General features: G+C 38.5%; 1 protein-coding gene across 1 annotated transcript in view; it reads left to right on the plus strand.

The window, feature by feature from the left end:
- Positions 1–19798: 19798 nt before the first annotated feature.
- The window catches only part of LOC127659347 (potassium voltage-gated channel subfamily H member 7-like), a 97734-nt gene continuing 92242 nt past the window's right edge, over positions 19799–25290 (plus strand). Inside the window, exons 1-2 of the mRNA XM_052149126.1 lie at positions 19799–20250; positions 21613–21843. Coding sequence (XP_052005086.1) covers positions 20175–20250; positions 21613–21843 — 307 coding nt within the window. The 5' untranslated portion in view covers positions 19799–20174. The remainder of the gene's footprint in view (positions 20251–21612; positions 21844–25290) is intronic.

Raw genomic sequence — 25290 nt, forward strand, 5'->3', positions numbered from 1 at the left:
TGGATTGATGGGTGTGGGCATGTCTATGTGTCTTTGTGTGTGTATGTGTGTGTTAGAGAGAGAGAAAAAGAGAGAGGGAGAGATGGAGAATCTGTGTCACCTGTTGCCACTCCCAAGCAGAGATGCTGTCAGCTTTCTGTCGGTCAGATTTCTCAGCGTAAAAATAGCGTCCAAGCGGGGGTATTTCTCCCCAGCATTGTCCTCTGTCATTTTTAAACAGTGTGTATCCAATGTGGAAACTCGGTAAGCGCCTCGAGTTCTGTAATCAAACAGTCTGTTGTGTCTTTCAGCTGCGATGAGCCTTAATCCTGAAATTGTTCATATAAAGCCGTTTAAAACAATGTCCTAGCTTATGTAATATATTAGTAATACAAGCAATCACGGAGTGCTGTTCTATGTAAACAGATTCACTTTACGCCACCAACTGGCTCATATTACACACCAAAATTATCTTTTGCTACCACCTGCTGTCTAACATATGTAATTTCACTCCTAACAGATATATATACTGTTCTTACACTTTAGTTTAGAACAGCACGAACACAAGTGGAGTGACACACACACACAGTGAACCGAGTGCTGATCCTGTCAAAACATCAGTGCTCATGGAACGTCTCTCGTCCAATCAGATTTGAGGACCGGAACTAACTGTTGTATATATTGGTATATTATGTCCAATCCTTGAAATAAAAGTTTTGCATGCAGCCCAGTGGAGGATTCTGCTTTTTCGGCCGGTAAGCGCCCCTCTTGAGGAAAACACCTTTTAACAAATTTGAACAATTGTGTCAGAGGTTCAGGATTTTAAGATGCTGGTATAACGTCCAATAAATGTTTTATTTGATGTTTAAATGTTTAAATTTGATTGGAGAAGAACATCAGGATAGATTGGGAAATAATGTTAAGGCATTTGTGAACAAAAAAGTCATTAGTTGTTGGCTAAGCCTAAAGCCTACTTTTTCAGATAAAAAATGTATGTACATGCAATATAAATAAGCAATTTGAGAAAAGATTATGTGGGAGTGAGGGGAGAGTGAGGGAAAATCTAAATGCTCCATCCTCCCCATCATTTGTTTATCTTGTGATGTCATTTTGCACATGTAGTTAATAGTTAATTAACTAATTAAATTAACTATTGTTAATCTACCCTTGGTTTTGATTTATATTTGTTTAATGCTAGATAATACATTATACAGAAAATCATTTCATGTCCCTTGGAGGTAATTTTCTCAATGTAAATCTTCTTGAAAAAGATAACATTTGATTTAGACCCATTCGTATTAGGTTTATTGCATCACATATCACTGCATATTATCCAAGTTTAAGACATACGTTTTTTTCTACAAACCGTGCAGCACTAGTGGTTCATTCTTAATTAGTTTATTGTTTAGAAAAAGAAAAAAAAAAAAAAAAAATATATATATATATATATACAGTATATACACTCACCTAAAGGATTATTAGGAACACCTGTTCAATTTCTCATTAATGCAATTATCTAATCAACCAATCACATGGCAGGTGCTTCAATGCATTTAGGGGTGTGGTCCTGGTCAAGACAATCTCCTGAACTCCAAACTGACTGTCAGAATGGGAAAGAAAGGTGATTTAAGCAATTTTGAGCGTGGCATGGTTGTTGGTGCCAGACGGGCCGGTCTGAGTATTTCACAATCTGCTCAGTTACTGGGATTTTAACACACAACCATTTCTAGGGTTTACAAAGAATGGTGTGAAAAGGGAAAAACATCCAATATGCGGCAGTCCTGTGGGCGAAAATGCCTTGTTGATGCTAGAGGACAGAGGAGAATGGCCCGACTGATTCAAGCTGATAGAAGAGCAACTTTGCCTGAAATAACCACTTGTTACAACCGAGGTATGCAGCAAAGCATTTGTGAAGCCACAACATGCACAACCTTGAGGCGGATGGGCTACAACAGCAGAAGACCCCACCGGGTACCACTCATCTCCACTACAAATAGGAAAAAGAAGCTACAATTTGCAAGAGCTCACCAAAATTGGACAGTTGAAGACTGGAAAAATGTTGCCTGGTCTGATGAGTCTCGATTTCTGTTGAGACATTCAGATGGTAGAGTCTGAATTTGGCGTAAACAGAATGAGAACATGGATCCATCATGCCTTGTTACCACTGTGCAGGCTGGTGGTGGTGGTGTAATGGTGTGGGGGATGTTTTCTTGGCACACTTTAGGCCCCTTAGTGCCAATTGGGCATCGTTTAAATGCCACGGCCTACCTGAGCATTGTTTCTGACCATGTCCATCCCTTTATGGCCACCATGTACCCATCCTCTGATGGCTACTTCCAGCAGGATAATGCACCATGTCACAAAGCTCGAATCATTTCAAATTGGTTTCTTGAACATGACAATGAGTTCACTGTACTAAAATGGCCCCCACAGTCACCAGATCTCAACCCAATAGAGCATCTTTGGGATGTGGTGGAACGGGAGCTTCGTGCCCTGGATGTGCATCCCACAAATCTCCATCAACTGCAAGATGCTATCCTATCAATATGGGCCAACATTTCTAAAGAATGCTTTCAGCACCTTGTTGAATCAATGCCACGTAGAATTAAGGCAGTTCTGAAGGCGAAAGGGGGTCAAACACAGTATTAGTATGTGTTCCTAATAATCCTTTAGGTGAGTGTATATATATATTTATTATGGTGATACAGTGAAATAAGAAATGAGACTTGTGAGGTAATTATGTTATTTTGCCAATATTACCAGACTGACTTTCTCATATTTTCTTAATACCAACATTTGAAATATTATCCTAATTAATGTTTGTCCCTACCAACTTTAAAACCTACACCTTTTCTCTGGCCCCTATTCCAATGTAAAAGTGGGATTTTTATCTTCCACCTTGCAAAAATCCTAATTTAGATTGCTTAAAAACAATGCAGAACAAATTGCACACTGAAGTAATGTGTAAAAAAAGTTACTGAAGAAATCTGAATAGCCTTAGCAATCACCATTAATTAGCCAAAATCATGCGGACTGGTGAAACTTCAAGGCCATTTAAATTTTTTTTATAAAAAACAATTACATTGAATTACAAAAGACCACTCATATATTGTGCATCATTTCCTGTGCTGAAGATGATTTAATCGCAGAATATAATATCTGAAGAGAAGAAATTCTGAACACTTTTTACAGCCCATTGCAGCTGCAACGAAAATATGTAAAATCCACAGTATATACAAAATAACAAATCCATTTACTCCCTACACACAAGATTATATATACATATATTGCACTACATATTACAGAATACATGCTGTAAAATGTAATTTGTAATGTATTCTGTCAGATTACTCAAGGTCAGTAATGTATTCTAAATACTTTGGATTACTTCTTCAGCACTGGTAGGTTTTGAGATGTTCAATTGCAGTGAAGAAGGCTTCAGGACGTCCCAGAGTGTCCAGCAAGCGCCGTCTCCTCCTGAGGAGTCGGCTACGGGATTGTGTCACCACCAGTGCAGAACTTGCTCAATATTGGCAGCAGGTTGGTGTGAGTGCATCTGCACGCACAGTGAGGCGAAGACATTTGGACAATGGCCTGGTGTCAAGAGGAGCAGCAAAGAACCACTTCTCTCCAAGAAAAACATCAAGAACAGACTAAAGTTCTGCAGGAATTACAAGGATTGGACAGTAGAAGACTGGTGCAAAGTTATTTTCTCTGATGAAGCCCCCTTCTAACTGTTTGGGACATCTGGAAAATCGATAGTCTGGAGAAGAAAAGGTGAACGCTACCATGAGTCCTGTGTCGTGCCAAGAATGAAGCGTCCTGAGACCATCCATGTGTGGGGTTGCTTTTCATCACAGGGAGTGGGCTCTCTCACAATCCTGCCCAAAATCACTGCCATGAATAAAGAATGGTATCAAAACGTCCTGCAAGCGCAACTTCTCCCAACGATCCAGGAGCAATTTGGTGATGATCCGTGCATTTTCCAGCATGATGGAGCACCATGTCACAAGGCAAGAGTGATAATGAAGTGGCTCGGAGATCATCACATTGAAATTTTGGATCCGTGGCCAGGCAACTCCCTGGATCTTAATCCCATAGAGAACCTGTTGTCAATCCTCAAAAGGCGAGTGGACAAACAGAAGCCCACACATTGTGATCAACTCCGAGCACTAATAAGGCAAGAATGGATCGCCATCAGTCAGGATTTGGCCCAGAAGCTGATATCCAGCGTGCCAGAGTGAGTTGCAGAGGTTATGAAGAACAAGCGTCAACACTGTAAATATTGACTCTTTGCATATATTGAATGTTTTTGCCAATAAAAGAATTTAAAACTCATGAAACGCTTTTCATTGTTTTCCAGTATACCATAGAAACATGTGAAAAAATTATCTACAAATACTGAAGCAGCAAACTTTGCAAAACACAAAATGTATGGTACTGCCAATAATTTTGGCCATGGCTGTATATACTGTACATGTATGTGTACCTGTATATATAAACTATATATCCTTCCTTCTGCAGGCAGGAGGCATAAAGATGTAAGGGGACTGTACCACACCTCAAAATCCACTAGATGTCAGCAAAAAAACATCCAAGAATTTTCATCCAACAATAGTTTAAGGATGAGTCAAACAATGGCAGTTTGAGAAGACTGCTCTTTCTTTAAATCAAAATAATAATATATTGTAATAAAAAAATTATATATATACAAGACTAATAAAAGACTGCAATCATAGTAAGTGGTGTCACATATAGCAGATATCACTGTTACACTATTATTACACTAGTAGTAAGGGATTTTAATAAACCATTAAGTGATCATAATCAAGATTTTCACCTGTCAGGTGATACATGGGGTGGAACAATCCCATAAACTTGCATTGAACTCGATTGGTCCTGAGCCATAGAGACTTATTTATTTGGAGACTATTGGCTCATAAATCAAACCTGACTATTGAACCAAGAACCTAAATAAATCTCTGAAACTCACAAGTACTGAGAGCAATTAAGAAGATGTTACACAAATAAGAGATGGTGCAGAAATCGAAAAAAGAGGTTGGCTTGGCTGCCAGCCAGACGGGCTGTTGTGGAGACAGACAGACTACCCACAAACCATCAGCCCTCTGAGGACCACACTAGACACACAGAGATACTGTGTGTGTGTGTGTGCTGATTAAAAAAAGTGTGCTACCACAAGTAAAATATAATTTGACCATTGAGGAAACAGGTGCAACACGTCATATCTGTGCATTACGCGTCATGACTTTGCAGTGTAAATGAAGCCTAATATACCTTCTGCTGTCTAATATGCTGTTATGATTAATAATCAACCAACAAAGCAAATAACATTAAATAAAAACAAAACCAAGTCACTGCTCAATACTTTGTAAACCTTGCCTTGTACTACTTGTCATTTATAATTAGGTATACCTTTAGTCATCAAATAAATAAACATTTAAAATCATCCTTAAACTGAAAACTAAGTGTCATTGGCTCACGTGTAAATACAAATATACAGTAAATAAATAACATATGATTATTATTGTAATGATTAGTAACATATGGTAGTATATATAATAGTAGTAACATATAATAATAATAATAATAATAATAAATAAATACACAGACATACTCACACACACACACACACACACACACACACACACACACACACACACGCATGCACAATGTTATATATTTATATAATATATATTAATTAACTCTATCTCATAGTTAAAGGCTAGATTTGGATTTTAAACATGTAGTAGTGTAAAGGAATACTAATGTTTTATTATGTCTTACAAATAATATTATTGTTTAGTTTTGAAAATTATTACTAAATAAAAAAATTAAAAAGAATAATAATTAAAAAAAACAATATATATATATATATATATATATATATATATATATATATATATATATATATATATATATATATATATATATATATATACATAAAATTTTTTTATGTTTTTGCTACGTTTAGTGTAACACATTTTGCTTAATATAATAACCGGTTACATTATGTAAACAAACATTCCAGTATTCACTCACAATATAAGTTTAGAAAAAAATATAGCATTTTGAACATTTATTAATTTTTATTTATTACATTACGTTGCTGCACTGTTCTTTATTATTGTTATTATTATTATTATGAATGTTTACCTGAAAAAAAAAACACGAAGCATGTTAACTTAATTGACAAACATCTAAAGGCACCATGCCATAGTACCTTCATAGTGTTCAGAACCCCTGATCTAAACTACACTCACATCTCAGTAGAATGTCAGGATGATTTCATTGTTGAAATGTGACACTCTCTATGGCCTGTTTCATTTGACAAACATCTAAAGGGAAGGGCATTTTCCTGATCATGCAGTGGAGGCTTCATGATCTTAGTGGCTTTTTTCTCAGTCAATTTGTATTGAGAAAAAGCAGGCAGTGATGATGCAGGGCGGTTACCATGGTTACGTGTGTGATGGTGGGGCCAGATCACAGATGAGGGTGAGGCAATAAGCCTATTGAACACACACACACACACACACACACACACACACACACACACACACACACACACACACACACACACACACACACACACACACACACACACACACACACACACACACACACACACACACACCTTATTTTGGGGTTTAATAACACACCACTTAAAAGAGCACTAACCAGTTAAAAACTTCAATTTTAAATCAAAGAAATCAGAAACATGAATAATACGAGACAGTTGGCAACCCTTACGGTTGTGTGCATGATTAGCTAACCATACTCAGGACAGAGATTGGTAATTTGCTCTTTCAATCCATGTATTATAATCCTAATTTCACAGCACCAGGATGGTAAAAAAAAATGTAACCATGCAAACGAGCGTGAATCACTACAGAGTCAGCAGTGAGAACTGTTTAAAGTGCTTAAAGATAAAAAGCAAAGATTCGCTTTTTTAAATAAATGTAATTATATAAATATTTTTTAAATGTTGCGTAGAATATTTCTCTAAGCTCTCTGTTTACAATGATTTTTAGGAATGTTAGGAATATTGAGAGGAGTTGTTGTTAAAATCTGTCATAAATTAATATCCAAATAACTTTGTAAACTTTGGCAATTGTAATTTTGGATCTCTAAAAAATTTGCCGCTATTCTGAAAAGATTCAAGGCTACAGACCCCCTCAGCTCAGGTCTAAAAATACACACACATTTCTTAATTCATACCGGATAATCAGAAGAATTGAGTGCATTTGACCTAATTGTGTTGTACACAATCATCACAGCTAATCCTGTGTGCTGATAATCCAGAGAGATGATTCCATTCATGTGAAAGTGCTTCCATTCATTCATATGTAAATTCCATTCATTTGCAACATTCATTTTAAAAGTATCATGTTAATACAAACTAATTTAAACAATATATGAATTCCTATCAAAAGCCTTATACTAATACTAAGCAGCACTATACTGAAACTAGAAAAGGAAAGTTTGACCTAGAATCATAGAATGAACGTAACCAGGCCCGGAGTGGCAATCAGAAAGATCGGGAGATTTCCCGCTGGGCCGTTAAGGTCCACATGTTGATTGATAAACTTTCATCATATGTCGCATAAAAATTGCAAGCAGAATTGTGTTTCTGTATTATAGCGGACACGGTCTATCATCTCACACCCAAACAAATGAGAGAGTAGCCTGTGAGAGACGAAACTGTTGTTGCTGATGTTGCTCCGTTTCACTTGACAGCGCGTGAAGGATCACGGAAGATCCATCGAGAACAGATAAGCTACTAATAGCTGAATGGATGAATGTGCTTCAGGTGAAAGATCATCACAAGTTTAATACTGACTGCAGTCACACAATCTCCATCAATTAATCTCTGAAATCCTCTTCACTAGCAGTACAGAATGATAATAGCAAAATATATATACAGTATATATATATATATATTTTGTCACAAAATAACAGAATACTTCAAGTAAACAAATACAAATGCAACAGCATGACACAGTACGAAAATAATGGGACTTTAAAAGATTAAACTCAATGAAACAAGCTGCACAGAGAGTCTTAAATGTTGTATCATGCGACAAAACCCTCTTAAAGAGACAGTAACCATTTTGCCTTTGTCCTGAACATTTACATTCCAAAGTATGTTTTTGAATGGCATGTACGAATTTAAAAACAATCACTCAACCGTTATTGTTTCACTGGATCTGTTGTTATTATAATGATCTAAAATACAAAGCACTGACCATTTAAAGTGTGAGCCTGCACCTCTTGAAACAGTTATAAAAGGTCACAGTTCTACAGTGTTATTATGTGCCTAGATAGTCTTTAAAATAAACATAGTTTACCCCAAAATGAAATTTCTCTCATCATTTACTCACTCTCATGTCACCCCAGATTTGTATGATTTCCTTTCTTCTGCTGAACACAAATTACGCTTTTTAGAAGAATATTTCAGCTCTGTTGGTCCTTTCAATGCAAGTGAATGGTGATCAGAACTCAGAAGGTACAAAAATCACATAAATGCAGCATAAAAGTAATCTAAACAACTCCAGTGGTTTAATCTACATCTTCAGAAGAGATATGATAGGTGTGGATGAGAAACAGATTAATATTGAAGTCCTTTTTACACTAAATCTCCACTTTCACTTTCAGAGTTGAAAGTGAAACTAAACAGGCACCAAATGTGACTTTTAGATTTTAGAGTAAAAAAAGGCTTATATATTGTATTGTTCTGTTTCTCACCCACACCTATTATATTGCTTCTGAAAATATGAAATAATGTGTCACTTCAGAAAATATGCTTTTCATTTCACATTTGCTTTTAGGACACTATCGGCTAGATTTAAGTGTTGGTAAGGGGTAAGGATGTCTGGACATGACACCATTTCACTCGCTTTTGGCGCCCCCTGCTGGACATTTCAGTGGGAAACTGCAGCCAAATGTGTAATAAGGCGCATCATTTCGTATTGCAAAAATTTTGCCACAGTCAGGTAATATTCATGAGATCAGGCTTAAATCAGAGATCAGACAAAGCCTTACCTAAAGGTTTAAAGAAGTTTTAAAAGCTTGAAGATTAAGTGGAATTAATACAGGCCAGACAGACAGTGATATTAGCAGTTGCATTTTTATGGATGGTGGCCATTACAGTAAATTGGTTTGTAAATGGTTTGCATTTATATAGCTATTTTTTAACCTTAGCGGTTTCCAAAGTGCTTTGAACTCATTCACTCATTCACACACTCACTCACTCACACACCAATGACGACAGAGCTGCCATGCCTGGTGCTAGCCTGCCATTGGGAGCAACTTGGGGTTCAGTGTCTTGCCCAAGGACACTTCGGCATGTGGAGTCATGTGGGCCGGGAATCGAACCACCAACCCTGCGATTAGTGGCCAACCTGCTCTACCACCTGAGCCACAGCCATCCGTTTGTTCAGACAGTTCATGTAAAAATGGTTCACTGTACAGCCACATAGCTTCCAGGTAGTTACGTTTCTCTAAGTATATAGTTGCATGCAGCTTAAAAAACACTTTCAAAGCTTCGCCAGCATTGTTGGAATGCTTGGCGATTATACACGCAGCATTCAGTACTTGTCAAGCTCATTTGTGATACAATCATAATCTGGAAACTCAAGCATGTTATCAGTGGTGATGTGAAGTGCTAGCATATGTTTTCACTCTAGGGGACGAGTTCCCCAAGAGGGCGATGCTAAAAGAGCCCCATCCACGCCCTTTCACCAGACTGTTCACAAGTCTCTTGTCAAGTCTTTGAAGTGGAGTCCAAGTCAAAAAGTTTCAATAAAAGTCAAAAAGCATTCACACTGCACACACATATTCAGTTTAAAGAATGTTTGATTGATACTTTTCATAATTTGGCACTATGAGAGTGCATTTTTCAATTATAAGATGCACAACAATATTGCTTATTGTGGTGTTTATTTGACACTTTCTGCTCATGCGTTGACTCACAGGCTCTTCGGGACTCGTACCCCGGTCCTTTGCATCGCAAGTGCTAATCAGTTGAGCTGCCTTGCAATTTGACCGCGTTGGAACAAGCTTCTAAATGTAGCTTTTAAAATGTATCGCCTTACAAGTCATGCACTATGGTAAGATAGTATTGTGAGGAACAGGGTGCTGATGAACTGATAATGTGCTGTTTTACTTGTGATTTGAGTGAAAGTGAATAAAAGTCATTGTTGTCATAGCGCATCTAGTGTGAAAAACCCTGCCTGCTCAATGCACACAACAAGCCTCTTAAAATAATTTAGCAAAAATGTAGGTGTAGTAACGTGATTCTATAACACCAGTTTGAAGTTAACATTACTTTTGGAACAGCCTAGGTGTTGGGAGCGTGTCTATGATGCCTTAAATCTTCTTCTGCCTTTGGCATATTGCTGACCAATCAGCCTAAACCATCCTGGACTAGCAGGGGAATTCATGCTGGTCTAAGCTGGTCTTTTCAGCAGGGTCTGGTTTCCATCTCTGCCTTTCACCAAACCCAGATAACCTCATCAGTGTGACTGGACTCTCAGGGGTCTGCTCACATCTCACTGGGAATCACAGATTGTTAAACTAGTCAGGGACATGACATACAAAGGGAAATTGTGAAGGAGGAAAAGACGGCACTGAGGAGAGAGAGATGAAGAGCAAGAAAAAGTTTACGACAAGCTGTGACACCATCTGAAGCTGCCAGCCGACAAGAGACAGTAAATAGGGAGGAGAGAGAGACAGCGAGCGATAGAAGGATGAGTTTTTATGACCGTGTGGCAGCACTATCAACGTGTGACAGACGGTATGTGTCTGTGCTTTAGCAAGTGTACATTGTGGCCTCTTCCCATGGGATGCACACTCTTCTCGCTAAAGATAGAAGCTCTCGCACGGTGAGACATTTATCACCTCTCTAAATTAATGGAAAAAGCGAGAGAGAGAGAGAGAGAGAGAGAGAGAGAGAGAGAGAGAGAGAGAGAGAGACTTATAGTCATAACAAGCCATTATTTTGTGTTTATATTATGCCTGAAAAAGTTCACAAATCCAACTTGCTAAACAAATCAATGCAATTTCAGACAAATTTGTTTGTACACACTTTTGATTGTAATGTTACCATTGTTATAATGTTACCATTATGCACAATGATCTTAAAGGGGAAAAAAAAGTAAAAAATTATTCTGTCATTATTAACTCACCCGCATGTTGTTTCAAAAAACATAGAACTTTTTTTCCTCCCCCTGTGGAACACAAAAGGAGAATCTCTGAGGAATATCTTGACTGCTCTTCTCCATATAATGAAACTGAACAAGGACTGGGGCTGTCAAACTTAAAATATGACACAAAAAGCTCCATAAAAGCAGCCACAAAGATAGAAAGTCATAAGGGTTTAGTTAATTTAGCATTAACTATTAATAAAATATTAACTTGGGGCACCTCCATGTCACAGGGGTTGATTTTTATTAAAACAAAATATTTAACTGGAATAATGTACAGCTTTTGCTCTTATGGAAACAAATTTTATTCACCAAAGTTGCATTCAACTGATCACAATGTATAGTCAGGATATTAGTAATGTGAATAATTACTATTACAGTTTGAAAACAATGTTCAGAACTTCTTAAACTACTTCAAAGTGTTCTCATCAGAAAATCCTCCATGTGCAGCGATGACAGCTTTGCAGATCCTTGTTATTCTAGCGGTCAGTTTGTCCAGATACTCAGGTGACATTTCACCCCACACTTCCTGTAGCACTTGACCTTTCACCCCACACTTCCTGTAGCAATGTCTGTGTTTCTTTGCCCACTCGAACCTTTTCTTTTTGTTTTTTTGTTTCAAAAGTTTATTTTTCTTTGCAGTTCTTCCCATAAGTCCTCCTGAGTCTTCTCTTTACTGTCGTACATGAAACTGGTGTTGAGCGGGTAGAATTCAATGAAGCTGTCAGCTGAGGACATGTGAGGCGTCTATTTCTCAAACTAGAGACTCTGATATAAAAATGTAAATTATGCCATTTTTTAAAACTATGATAATCTACATAACAAACAATTTCAATATTTTTTGTGTGAAAATGATTTGTATTCATTTGTCAAAAATTACAACTGTCTCACAGTTGTGGCGTCAACTATAACAAACAATTTAGCACATAATAAAGTTAGTGTACTTGTTAACCAAGTTGACAAGAGTCTTAGTGAAGAGCATGCTTGATATAAGAGACAAGTGATGTTTGAAGAAAACAGAAAATCAAGGTAAATATATATAAAAAAAAATTCTAATGGGCTTCATTTCCAATCAAGCTGTAATTTTGCAAATTATGCAAAAAGTGTGAAAATATTGTTTAATGCTGGGTATTTAGGGTGAATAAAATGTTAGCAATGAAATCAGCAAGACAAAGGTGGGAATTTTTATGACTTTCAGAAAAACAGTCTCGTAACTAATTGTTTTTGTTTGTAGAAAAATTTAATTACTGAGAGTGTAAAAAATGTTTTAACAACTTTACTTTCTAAAAATCCACACTGCTAAAAGTTACATAAACAGTATATATTCACTGGTGGCCAAATGTTTGGATTAATGTTCAGATTTTGCTGTTTCGGAAGGAAATTGGTACTTTAATTCACCAATTTGGCATTCAGCTGATCACAAAGTCTAGTCAGGACATTACTGATGTAAAAAAACAGCACCATCACTATTTGAAAATCTAGACAGCAGCAGCATCACTCCAACACCTTATCCTTGAGTAATCATGCTAAATTGCTAATTTGGTGCTAGAAAATCACTTGCCATTATATCAAACACAGTTGAAAGTTATTTGGTTTGTTAAATAAAGCTGAACATTGTCTTTGTGTTTATTTTTGAGTTGCCACTGTATGCAATAAACTGGCATGTCTTAAGATCAATATTAGGTCAAAAAAGGCAAAACATAAACATCTTTCTCTAGAAACTCATCAGTCAATCATTGTTTTGAGGATTTAAGGCGATACAATGCTTGAAATTGCCAAAAAACTGCAGATTTCATACAAGGTGTAACTGCAGTCTTCAAAGATAAAGCACAACTGGCTCTAACAAGGACAGAAAGAGATGTGGAAGACCAGATGTGCAACTAAACAAGAGGATAAGTACATCAGAGTCTCTAGTTTGAGAAATAGACGCCTCACATGTCCTCCGCTGACAGCTTCATTGAATTCTACCCGCTCAACACCAGTTTCATGTACAACAGTAAAGAGAAGAAGGGGTGCAGGACTTCTGGGAAGAATTGCAAACTGGACAAATAGCAGGTAGCTGAACTAAACATAAAATGACAGAACAGTTTGCATTGTTTTTTTTATCCATCCTTTCAATTAATTGAGACCAGCTGCATTTGAGTGTGAATTAAGATGACAGGGCATAAAAAGACAGACAGAGACAGAGAGAAATAATAAAGAGAGGGAAGAGGAAAATAGAGATACAGAGGGGAAACAAGTCAGTGTTCTGTTTGCTATTATAAAGGCTGATGGCACTGACCCTAATCATAATGGACAGGAGCAAAGGAGAGAGAGAAATGAAAGAGAGAGAGAGAGAGAGAGAGAGAGAGAGAGAGAGTTATTGGACAAAATGTATTTTGCTTTTATTTTATTTATTCTATATGATGCTTTGGCAACATTGTTTTTGAAACTTTCATGCCAGTAAAGCCCATTGAATTGAATTGAGAGATAAAGAGAGGGAGAGAGAGAGAGAGAGAGAGAGAGAGAGAGAGAGACATTAGATGGGAAGTGTATCAGAGGCAGTGTGGGATAGATGAGCTCCTGGCGTGCGAGTTGGATTAGACGCTCCCCTTTCCTGCTGCTCTTCAATTGCTCCTCATTCCCAAAGATTAAGAGAAAATGAACGAGCCATGGCAGCCTGTCATGGGAAAAAACATAGCTCTCTCTCTCTCTCTCTCTCTTTGGGAAACACTGACTCTCTCTATCACAGTAGGGATGTAAAAGATAAAAGTCAGCAAGCTTGCCTGTGCAAACTCTTTATCCACAATGCTATGAATGTGGCTCTGCATGCAGCTGCTGGAGTGTTGTAAGGGTGGGATCAGAGTGGAGAGGGTTCGGCCGAGTTAGAAGCGTTGCCGGGCCCGCTCCTCGGACCCACTCCTTGGACCTCTGGTGTGGATTGATGAGCCACCGGGGAGGACAGCACGCATTGCGGCCGACAGGCTAGAGGCCAGGGTGCCTTCCCCTATCACCTGTCATGGGCCTGGGAAGACAGACTGCCAAGGACGCCGCCACCCCGCACGCCACGGGCCCAGGTGGGGAGCGTGTGCGGTCGTCGGACCCCGCTCAATCTTGGTCATTCTATAGACAATTCCCCGAACTTCAAGGAGCCCCGTTTGACCACGAGGATGCCATTCCCCCTGGACACTATTTGTCCCATTGTTGAACATTTTTATGTTTATTATTATTTTCACTAAACACCTCTCCAAGGCCTGACGCCCCACCCACTGTGCCTTTCTCTTGCTCACCCCACCACACATCGTGATGCATTGTTCCATGCTTTGTTCCTGGCAGGCTACTCAGCCTTACAGTCAGCATATGGTTAGGAATAGTGCGGGGGCTGGATTAGAACATCTGCAGCCTTCCAGGAACAAACTGAGGCACCTTAGTAAACAGGCGCCACAAATGCTTTGGTGTTGCAGTGCGGTTGCTAGGGTGTTGCTAATTGGTCGCTTAATGTCTAAAGTCAAAAGAGCCCACCCCAAAGTCTTGAATATTCTGGTGCCTAGATATGACAGCAAATGCCCGTGAGAAAAATGTAAAAACTACTATTTGATTAATGCACAATTGCTGATTTAAAAAAAACTAAATGAACTTTCATGATAACAAAAAGGATAGAAAATCATCAAGGGAATATTTAACTTTTGTGCTAGTCAAATACAGTTATACTTTTGGATACAAGAATATATTAAGTTACCAATAACAGATCATCATGATTATTTCTTTGTGCTCACGGTATAGACAATTCTGCAAGGTTTAAACATGAATATTTTGAAGGTTACAGTAAATATGTTCCCTCTCTGCATCCCAGGCTAAATCTAGAGTCGTCCCCATTCTGTTTTAGTGTATCTGTTTTCAGCTGCACAGATCAATCAAGCTATCTATAGCCTCAAAAACAGTGGATCTCAACTGGTTATGCTTTTGGACTCTTTTGGATCAGGTGAACACCCAACTCAGTACCACAGATAATAAAAAATATCCTTAAAATCATCCACTGAAAATGTATTAATATCTCCATAAACTGTATAGACCCAACAATATATACATTTAACATAACATGTGCTGATTACAAAATGTGACGTCAACAAATGATATGGGAAGGTCTGTCTTCTCCTCAATAAGCTTCATTATTTTGCTATCCTAACTATGTATGAATATGATTATATGGTTAGTTGCATTTTGCATTGATTATCATTTTATTTGCAACCCTATCAGAACAGTGCCGTGGCCAATTTTGGGGTCAAATATCTGTGGATACACAAACACTCAGAATAGTGCATGAAGTGTTTGGGGAGCACAATGTCATGGTTCTCTACCAAAGCGACAACTTTCAAAAATTACACTAACTTACTGTAAAACAGCTTTTTATAGTAGAAATTCTTACTAGATTATTTTTCCCTCTCATCTAACTTTTCAGGTCAAGAACACTATTAGCCACTTTTTTTAAACAGCATGCAATTTTTCTGACACAATTTTAATAAATACCACAATTTTTCTCATTTCTGGACAGTAATTTGATTACATTTCAGCTGAGTGGTCATACGCCAGTCCTTGTTTTAAGAGCCTCCGATTGCACTAGGCACAGATGATACACCGTATGCACTGAAATAGGGCCACTTCAAACATCCTGCAGTGCTTGAAATGGTCAATTTCTTTTGCAGTTAGTGCCCATCCAGATGGGGAGTAGATCATAACAGGTTCTCTCTCACACTGTGCATTGTTTGAATTTCACACGCAAGATTAGTAACGTACCCTTCTGCCGACCTTTCCTCACACACCAGCAGATGACAGAGAGATCATCAACATGCAATTCAATTCGTTTAAACCTTGTCACATCAGTTAAATGCCTATCTTCTTTACTGATGGCATATTATTTATAATTAATAATAATAAGTGCATATAACTGCAAGCATGTACAACCATATACAGGCTTGTGAGCGTGCACACACATGCACAATAAATGTGTGCTCTCGGATTCAGTGTCTCAGATTGATATTCTCGCATTAGATATTAATTACAGCCTCTCAGATCTTTAGATACCACACGGCTCTCACGAGACAGAACAGAGATATAAGCTCTCAGCGCTCAAAAGAGAAATAGTCATGAGTGATCATGGCTCTGAAATACTTATGCAATTGCTATACTGTCCGAGATGTACATTAGCACCTCCAGAGTGACTGCAGTGTGCTGGCATTCATGATGATCCAGATCAGGTTTCTCCTTCACTGGAATCAACTCCTCCTGCTTTAAAAGTGCTGTAAGCGACTTCCTTAAGATATTCCTGAAATAAGTGTCCTGAGATATCTCACCAGGCTCAGTGACAGCTGTAGACTTTGTAAACAGCAAACAAAAATGTGTCCACAGACGGTGGACATTGACGTTTTTCACCTGTCATTTTGCTCGTTCTCATAGTGTTGCATTTGAAGTGGATCAGTGAGGCTGTGATTCATAATGTTTGTCAGTTGAGGGCGCCATTGTGCCACTGTTCAATTTGAAAGCCACAGGAACAGACAGTGCTGCTCTTTTACTTGGTTTTGGTCTCAAAATTATCGTTGGAGGGCGGGGTGGTTTTGTAATGAGGGGGGGGGGGGGGCGTGGCTAATTTAACAGCTCAGTCTCGTGAAAGCTTCAGAACGCTAAAATTGCTAACAGCATCTTTATTAAGTTCACAGCCAATAGGTGAATCTCACGAAAACATGTCCAGATCACATTTCACTATAACACAATTGGGAAGACAAACTGCCAAGGACGACGCCCCGCATGCCACGGGCCCAGGAGGGGAGCGTGTGTGGCCGTCGGACCCCGCTCAAGCTTGGGTCATTCCATAGACACTTTCCCGAACTTCAAGGAGCCCCGTTTGACCACGAGGATGCCATTCCCCCTGGACACAATTTTTCCCATTGTTGAAAATGTTTATGTTTATTACTAGCGACTAACTCCAAACCTAACCACAACCCTAATATAACCCATATTAAGTAGGGGAGAGCACTAATACTTTTTGGTTTTCTAAAGTTTGTGTAAATGCACTTCGGGTTCAAAGTATTTTTCTTTTCTACATCAATTTTAGACATGTCTGGTACAAATATGAGGACTTGTTTCATGAATGCAGCGTATACTACCTGGAAAAAGGAAAGTGAAATGTTATGTGAATTGTAACAGATGAGGGACACATTGTAACATGACCATTATGTTATCTTAAAATCCCCCTCTAACAATTATATCTGATCTAATAATAATAAATAATAAATTGCACGTTTCTCTAATTGTTCCACATTCTAACACAGTGTAACAATGTGCCCCGCCAGCGCAACTGGGATTTAAACCTGGCTAGCAGTGCTGGCCCAGCCTATTAAGCAACAAATGCGGCCACAAATGCGGCATCTCAAAGTCCGGCGGAAAGCGAGGGTCATGGCTGTGACTCTGTTACCTGTTTGCTGGACCTGAAGAGACCGCTCTATCTAAAGTTGAGCTAGACATTTAAACACAGCATTGACCAGGTATCATTACATGACACATCAGGTGTGTTTCTTCCCATTGCCAACAATGTAGATATGTTGTTTCACAATACTTACACTACATACACTGATGTCCTTTGATTATATACTGTTTTACAGTGGCGGAGCTAGGGGGTGGCCAGGGGTGGCCGTGGCCACCATGGACCGAAGCCTGGCCACTCCATTGGCAAACCCACTCACAGTTGCCGTTTTGGTCATTTTTTTGGTCTTGGGCACAATTTAGTTTTTTAGAGGTGGAACCGTTTCTGTACAACTGCACCACATAGGAGACTTAACATGTGCGCACATCAAGGTCGCATCACCTCCCCATCCTAGGTGTCACTGTCTCCACTCCCCTCCATTTTTGTATCCGCGTGACTACGCAAAATTAGGCCAACATTAGGAACATCTCACAAACTGAAATTGTGCTTGCCTCTGAGGATGTACCAACAGAAACACAACACTGATGCAGTGGTTTCCAGTAAAGATGGTTTTATAGAGAGAAATAAAAACAATAAAGGAAGGCTACTGTCACTTATTCTTATTTTAGTATTATACATGTACATAGGCTGTCACAGAGCAGACAACAAATACACTTGATTTAAACATGCTTTATTTAAGAAGTCTCAAAGAACTCAAAAATTCTGTATCAAAAAAATACATAAATAGACTTACAAACAGAAATTGCATTTGCCTAAGGAGATTACTAAAGCAACACGACACCGCTATTTTTTGTAAATAGAATACTGTATAATAATAATACATTTTTTAATAAAATCTTATAAAAACCTTATAATTCAAAGACTGTATAAATGTCATATCAGTGTGTCAACTGCACTATCTTTTGCAGTACCAGTAGTGACCTGTCCATGGTCCTGAAATGGTCCTGAAGAACAGCCTTCCCCAACATTCCCATAGAAATGACTACCACAGCCCTATATTTTGTGAATCCTACATACCTAAACTTGTCAGCATGATGCGACTTTACTGAATGAGCTTCTCATCTGCATTAATCCATACATGGCCTACTGATTTCAAGCTAATCTCAAACCCGGGTTGAATGCGGCTTTAACAGCGCTTCAGAAAGAAAGAGAGATTGACACAGAGAAAGAGCAGAATGGAGAGCTTGTCTTACTGAAACATCTGTCTCAGTATTTCAGTGAGGGCTGAAAACCCATCTGCTCCATTGAGAAAAACAAAACAAAAAAAAAAAAAAACAAAAAAAACAAGTGGACGGATAGCATTGAAATGCAAACAGCAACTACAACAACAAAACCCTCTTGACGTTTGGACCCGCTGCTCTTTTCCCAAAACGTCCCGTCACATTTCGTCTGTCTGTCTATTTTATTGTATTTATTTTTGCTAAAAGTAGGCTGTTCTATTGTTAAACAAAAACAATAATGTCACACTAGTTACTTGAGTAGCCTAAATACATTTGTTGAAATTAAAATGAACATAGCCTATGAAGAAGCAGCCAACGATCCTTAAATGCAATAAGTTTGATGAATGTCCTACTTCCGACAATTATCGAGTAAGAGCCCATGCAAACGCGATTTCTGTTCACACAGGGGCGGACGATTGGGAGAACCGGGACTTTTCCAGGTGGGCCGGCCGCGAAACGGGGCCGAACTTGGCCGAACGGGCGGCGATAAGCTGAAACGGTGCTCTGCGTTATGCCGAACGACCGCAAAACGGCGCCGTGATGCGCAAAAAAAAGGACAGAGACAAACCATTCATATTTTTTGTACCTCCTTTGAGGTAGTTCTAACCTTAATTGTGACTCCCCTGAATTTCCCATTCATTTGCACCGTGCATCTAATATTAGCTAACACGTTTTATTTTTGTATCATAAACTAACGCATCTTCTATTGTCTTATTTAATTTAATGTAGGCATATTGCCTATGCGATGTTTTCTTAGAGTATTCAGTTACTAATCATGGAAAAACGGCCAAGTGCGCTGTGTCATGAGAGCAATAACTCTGCCCCCTTTACGTAGGCAATCATTGAGGAAACGAGAGCCGAAGTGCCTAAATCTGCTCTGGGGTGATTTTAGTTCTGCCCGGAGTGACGGAGCTCAGCTAAATGCCCCTAGAGGCGGATCCCATCTACAGTCTTCCATTCGCGTTCAGCACCACCACAGGACTTTACACCCATCCGCGGACAGCGATGCTTCTCCAACCGATTCTAATCCGAGTCGTCCTCATCACCGGTTCCTCTCGGTGTCGGTTTCGAGGAGTTCAGCCAAGGTTTCTCACGCGAGTGACTACAGCCACCGTATTTGAGTTAACAAAAGGTCACTGGAAGTGGAGAAATCGGGCTTTATAAAGGACAAAGAGGCTGTTGTTCAAATGCAGTGCTAACTTTGAGGGGTTCAAGCAGCGAAATCATTTCTCTCTCTCTCTCTCTCTCTCTCTCTCTCTCTCTCTCTCTCTCGGACAGCTGAAGATTGTTTTAATCATGCCTGTTCGGAGAGGTCATGTCGCGCCTCAAAATACGTTTCTTGGAATAATAATTCGGAAATTCGAGGGACAAAGTAAGTAACGCAAATGAAACATATGCTTGTTTCTTGTTCTCCAGCATGCTTTAGATGATGCAGGATGCTTGTGTAGGATAGGCTTGAGCATTTAGAGAAAGTAAACATTTGTTTTTCCTTTTCTTTTATGTCCTTCTCTAGCTTTGTGCCTATACTCGACTATTGTTTTATATAAGGTTATTAACACCTTTGCCAATAAGGAAACAATTACATAAAAGTCTAAATAACCGAATTGTGATCTTAATAATAATAATAATAATAATAATAATAATAGGTATGGGATGTTTTTGTAGCATCATTGTAGCAACAGAAAAAAATTCAAATATGTGAGAAAAAATGACATGCACAAAAACACAAAGGCTTTTTGAGAATGGACAGCATCAGCTGAGAAAGAAAGAGAGACACAGTGGCATGGCAGATGAAAGTCGGGAGGCTTTCATCACTAATGTTTACAGTGCACTTACATCTGTTTATGCACACAGCAGCGTTTATGAATGACAACCTACTCTGCCCATAATGGCTATTCAGACACATGGTGCGACCATGAAGGCTATAACTAAACATGGCATACATGCGTGGTACATTCTCGAATGATTTAACGTATTAAGATAAATGTATGGCATGTAAGTTTTTGATATCATAAAGTTTTCATGCTTATTAAATATTGAAAATAAAAACTGGAAATTAATAATGTGAAATAAATACATATTCAAACTAATACTAAATAATCAAAATATAATAGAACTATATATATGCATGCATTGCTTTTTTTTTTCACTAAAACTGCAACACAGCATTTACTTTGCTTGTAAACAGCAACAATAAGACTCTCAAAAATGTTTTATCTAGCCAAAGTCACAGTATAGACTGTTATATTTCTTTTATATATATATATATATATATATATATATATATATATATATATATATATATATATATATATATATATATATATATATATATATATATATATATATATATATATATATATATATATATATATACTGGAGTGGTGGTGGCGCGTAGTGGGCTAAAGCACATAACTGGTAATCAGAAGGTTGCTGGTTCGATCCCCACAGTCACCACCATTGTGGTGGAACTCTAAACTCCATCAAGACCAAATGATCTATGCTACTCATTTTAATTTGTATAGCGCTATATGCTTACTGTATTTTTTCAATTGTCTAATTTGTAGCTACAGTTTTCTTCTAATTAATTTTAAAAGAAACATCAGAGACAGAGCTGATACTTCAAAGCAACATAACTTCTGAGCTATGGCATGCATAGTGTCATACAAACCAAACACACATCCTATAGAATGCCACTACTATAATGAATGTTGTTCTTTGTTTGTTTATCCAGACAGGAAGTTTATTATAGCTAATGCCCGGGTGCAGAACTGTGCAATTATTTACTGTAACGATGGATTCTGCGAGATGACGGGATTCTCGAGAGCTGACGTCATGCAGAAACCTTGTACGTGTGACTTCCTGCATGGGGAGCAAACCACGAGACATGCGATTGCCCAGGTGGCACAGACTCTCTTGGCATCAGAAGAACGGAAAGTGATGATCACGTACCACCGCAAGGATGGTGAGTCTAACCCAACTGGTCTATGTAAATCAACACTGGAGGTAGTCCAGATAATACAGAGAGACATAGACAGACAGGCTGTGTTTCAAAACCAAGTGAGCTACCTTACTGCCTATGGCCTACATAGGAAGCTGCCTTGTAAGGGGCCGTCAACACGGACATGTTCTTGTGTTAAAATGGCTAGATGTAGTGCAACGGAATTGAACAGAGAGTGCCTTCTCTTTAAACGATACATGCATGCAGCCTAAGCCACATCCACTCTAAGTCTAAAACGTCTCAGTTACTGTCGTGACCTCCGTTCCCCGATGAAGTGAACGAGATGTTGTGTCAATGTAGTGACACTAGGGGTCGCTCTTGAGGGCCCAAAACACCTCAGATCTTTGATCCCCTGGGTATAAAAGGAGCTGGAATGCCCACTCTCATTCAGGTTTTGTGCTGAGGAGCTGAGACCAGGTCCTGGCCATTTCAGCGGCTAGTACAGCGTTCTGTCACTCACTTCACGTTGTGTCGATTTAGTGACACTAGGGGTCCCCGTGTGCGCACAACAACTCTCGAGAGTGTGCTAGGATCAGCCAGTCGTTGAGATAGTTGAGTATGCGGACGCCCACTTCCCGTAACCTGCTGATACGCATTTCCCCGTGCAGTGGTGACGTCACACTGCTTACGTTTAATATATAATTTAACATCTATAAATGTAATTAATGTTAACAGATTATACATCTTTTCAAAGGTCTAAGGGTTCAACATTGATATCCGATCTCTGTTTCACGATAGCAATGCTCCAGAAACAGCAATTTAGTTATTTGTGCCAGGAGTACAAATGAAAACATGCGCTATCAAAACGGGACTTTTATTATGAAAACACGATCGCCAGATGAATCCAGTTCAACAACTTGGGTCAATTGTCCATGTCAAGCGTTCATTGAAAAACATCCAAAAGCACTTTTTGTTCATAAAAGTGATAAATCTGAGAAATATTGATATATTCTCCATTGTTTACATGAGATCTCGCCTGAAACTTTTACCCTTCGTCATCGTTCTTCAACAAATTATGCAATCTGAGCTTGCAGGAACCTCATGTTTTGTTAGATCATCTTTAGACTTTATCCTTGTGGCTTTAAGAACATTGTATTTCTGGGTTGTCTTGGCACTTTTATTATTGTTTTTTTAGATCATAAAATCATGTTCAGCACAAAATATTTCCATTACTATAAACTTCAGCTTCTATAACTTATAACAACATATATTGAATTCTGAAACCTGGGAAATAAAGCCCAACGTGTCTTCTTTCAAAAGATACTACAACTGTGTCCATACTCCAAAGGGTCCAGTAAATGCAACCATTTAAGTTCAGGTATGTCATTTTCATGGTTTGTGCTCAAAAAAGGGATGCGTATCAACAGGTTAACAGGGTGAGAGTGACCTTTGTGAAGATGCGAGGGGACAGGGACAGGCCGAGGGGAAGGACCTTGTACTGATATGCCGGCCGTTGAAAGCAAACCGTAGGAAAGGCCTGTGTCGAGGTAAAACCGAGACGTGAAAGTACGCATCCTTCAGGTCCAATGCCTCGAACCAATCTTGATGCTGGACGCACGCCAAAATGTGTTTGTGCATCAGCATCTTGAACGGGAGATCATTGGTCTTTTCTCAAAGATCTGAGGTGTTCTCAAGTGCGACCCCTAATCTCACTACATCGACACAATGTCGAGTGAGTGACAGAAGGGGAACCTCAATTTTCATTTTCCTAAAGCCATCTTTTTTTAAGTCTTAGGCCATTCTCATATGAATATTTTTGGAGGTCTTTTACTGTGCCTCTCACCCACACACTGTAAGAATGGCGTTTTCCTCAACCGAAAACAAAGAGTTTAGAAAATCCTCTTTAGTACCACATATTTTGGTAAACTACGACGTTACAACATGAACGTTTAAAACCAAAAACGAATTAGTATGGGCGTGGCCTTAGAAGGCTTTTGGAACAGCTTTCATGTTGGGAGCACGCCTATGATACCTTAAAATGCTTTCTAAGTAGGGAGCTCACTACTGAAGAAACAAGAGTAGTATGTCGCTGGAAAATTGCTCTACTCTATTTTTTTTACACGCATTCTCTCTCTCTCTCTCTCTCTCTCTGTCATCTTCTTGTTCCTGTTTCATTCTGTCTCTCTCTCGACTTTGCTCCAGCATCACAGGAATCTTATTTGGTAGGGAGGAAGGCTGATTTCAGCTGAAGTGTGCAGTCAAGCAGACTCTATAATGTGGGCATCATTACACCCGCCTGGAGCTACTCAGTAAAATTTAGCCCTCAGCCTGTCCAATCCCTTCAAACACACAGGATTAAAGAAAAACACATGCGAGTTTCTGCTGTTAGAACAGTCTCTGCTTCCCATCTCTTTATGACAGCAGTGTTTAAACAGTTACACAGGAAGATACTCTACTAATGAGCCCTTCTGTGTGTGTTAGATTAGCCATGAGGTATCCATGTCTCTCTACGGTGTTGTTCCATTGGCACGCATTATGCTGTAACAATAGGATCCATTTTTTTTCCATTCGATTTTCGAAATATAAAATCTCAATGAACAAAAACACAAGGAAAATGGTTTTAAAAAGTTTGGGAAATGTTGCCATGTTAGAGATCATTTTGTAAAAAAATTTAAGCATTTCTCTTCTGATTACAATATTTTTATTTTATGAATTGATACATGTGCACCTTTGGAAAACCAACATACTCAAATTGAGTGAGAAGTTTGTGGTGATTGCTAAGGCAAGCATCACTATTACTATAGATCATACTTTTTTATTGTTATTACTATTGTTATTCATCTCAGGGATTTCAAAAAAACTCCAAACCAGAATAACTATTAAACTTTGGCTCTTAACTAAAACCTCAAATCATGCGGCTTCTTGAGGAGAGGTGTGCTATTACGTTTCTAATTGACTTAAAAGGGGTGAAAAAATTCCATAGACTTACATTGAAGGAGGGATGCAGAGTCATACCAGACCATCACAGAGACTTGAGAGTGGGCTTTTTTGGATTGGATCAGTAAGCAACCACTTTGCAACTGCTCAAAATGACCTAGCAACCGCCTAGCAACACACTGGCAACCATCCACAAATGTTAGAGCCAGTACTGTATTCTTTTCCATTTCATAGCATGGAACATAACTGTGTGTATTTCATCTGAACGATTACTTCTGCATAAATACAAACATAATATTATAAACACTTTTAAACAAATAAATAACTGCAATGAGATAATTGATGCCATTATCCATAAAAACTCCAATGAGGAAATACAATGCTGCAAGTTCATTGTGATACAGAAGTGTACTGTTCATATGTTCTCAACTTACTGTAAAACTTTGTTAGAAAAAAACAGTAAAAATAAATACAAATACTTTAATTGGTAAACAGGTTAACCATAAACAGTATATAACCATATATCTTAAAATA

This window comes from Xyrauchen texanus, chromosome 18, assembly GCF_025860055.1.
Source record: "Xyrauchen texanus isolate HMW12.3.18 chromosome 18, RBS_HiC_50CHRs, whole genome shotgun sequence".
In the NCBI taxonomy this organism is placed as follows: Eukaryota; Metazoa; Chordata; class Actinopteri; order Cypriniformes; family Catostomidae; genus Xyrauchen; species Xyrauchen texanus.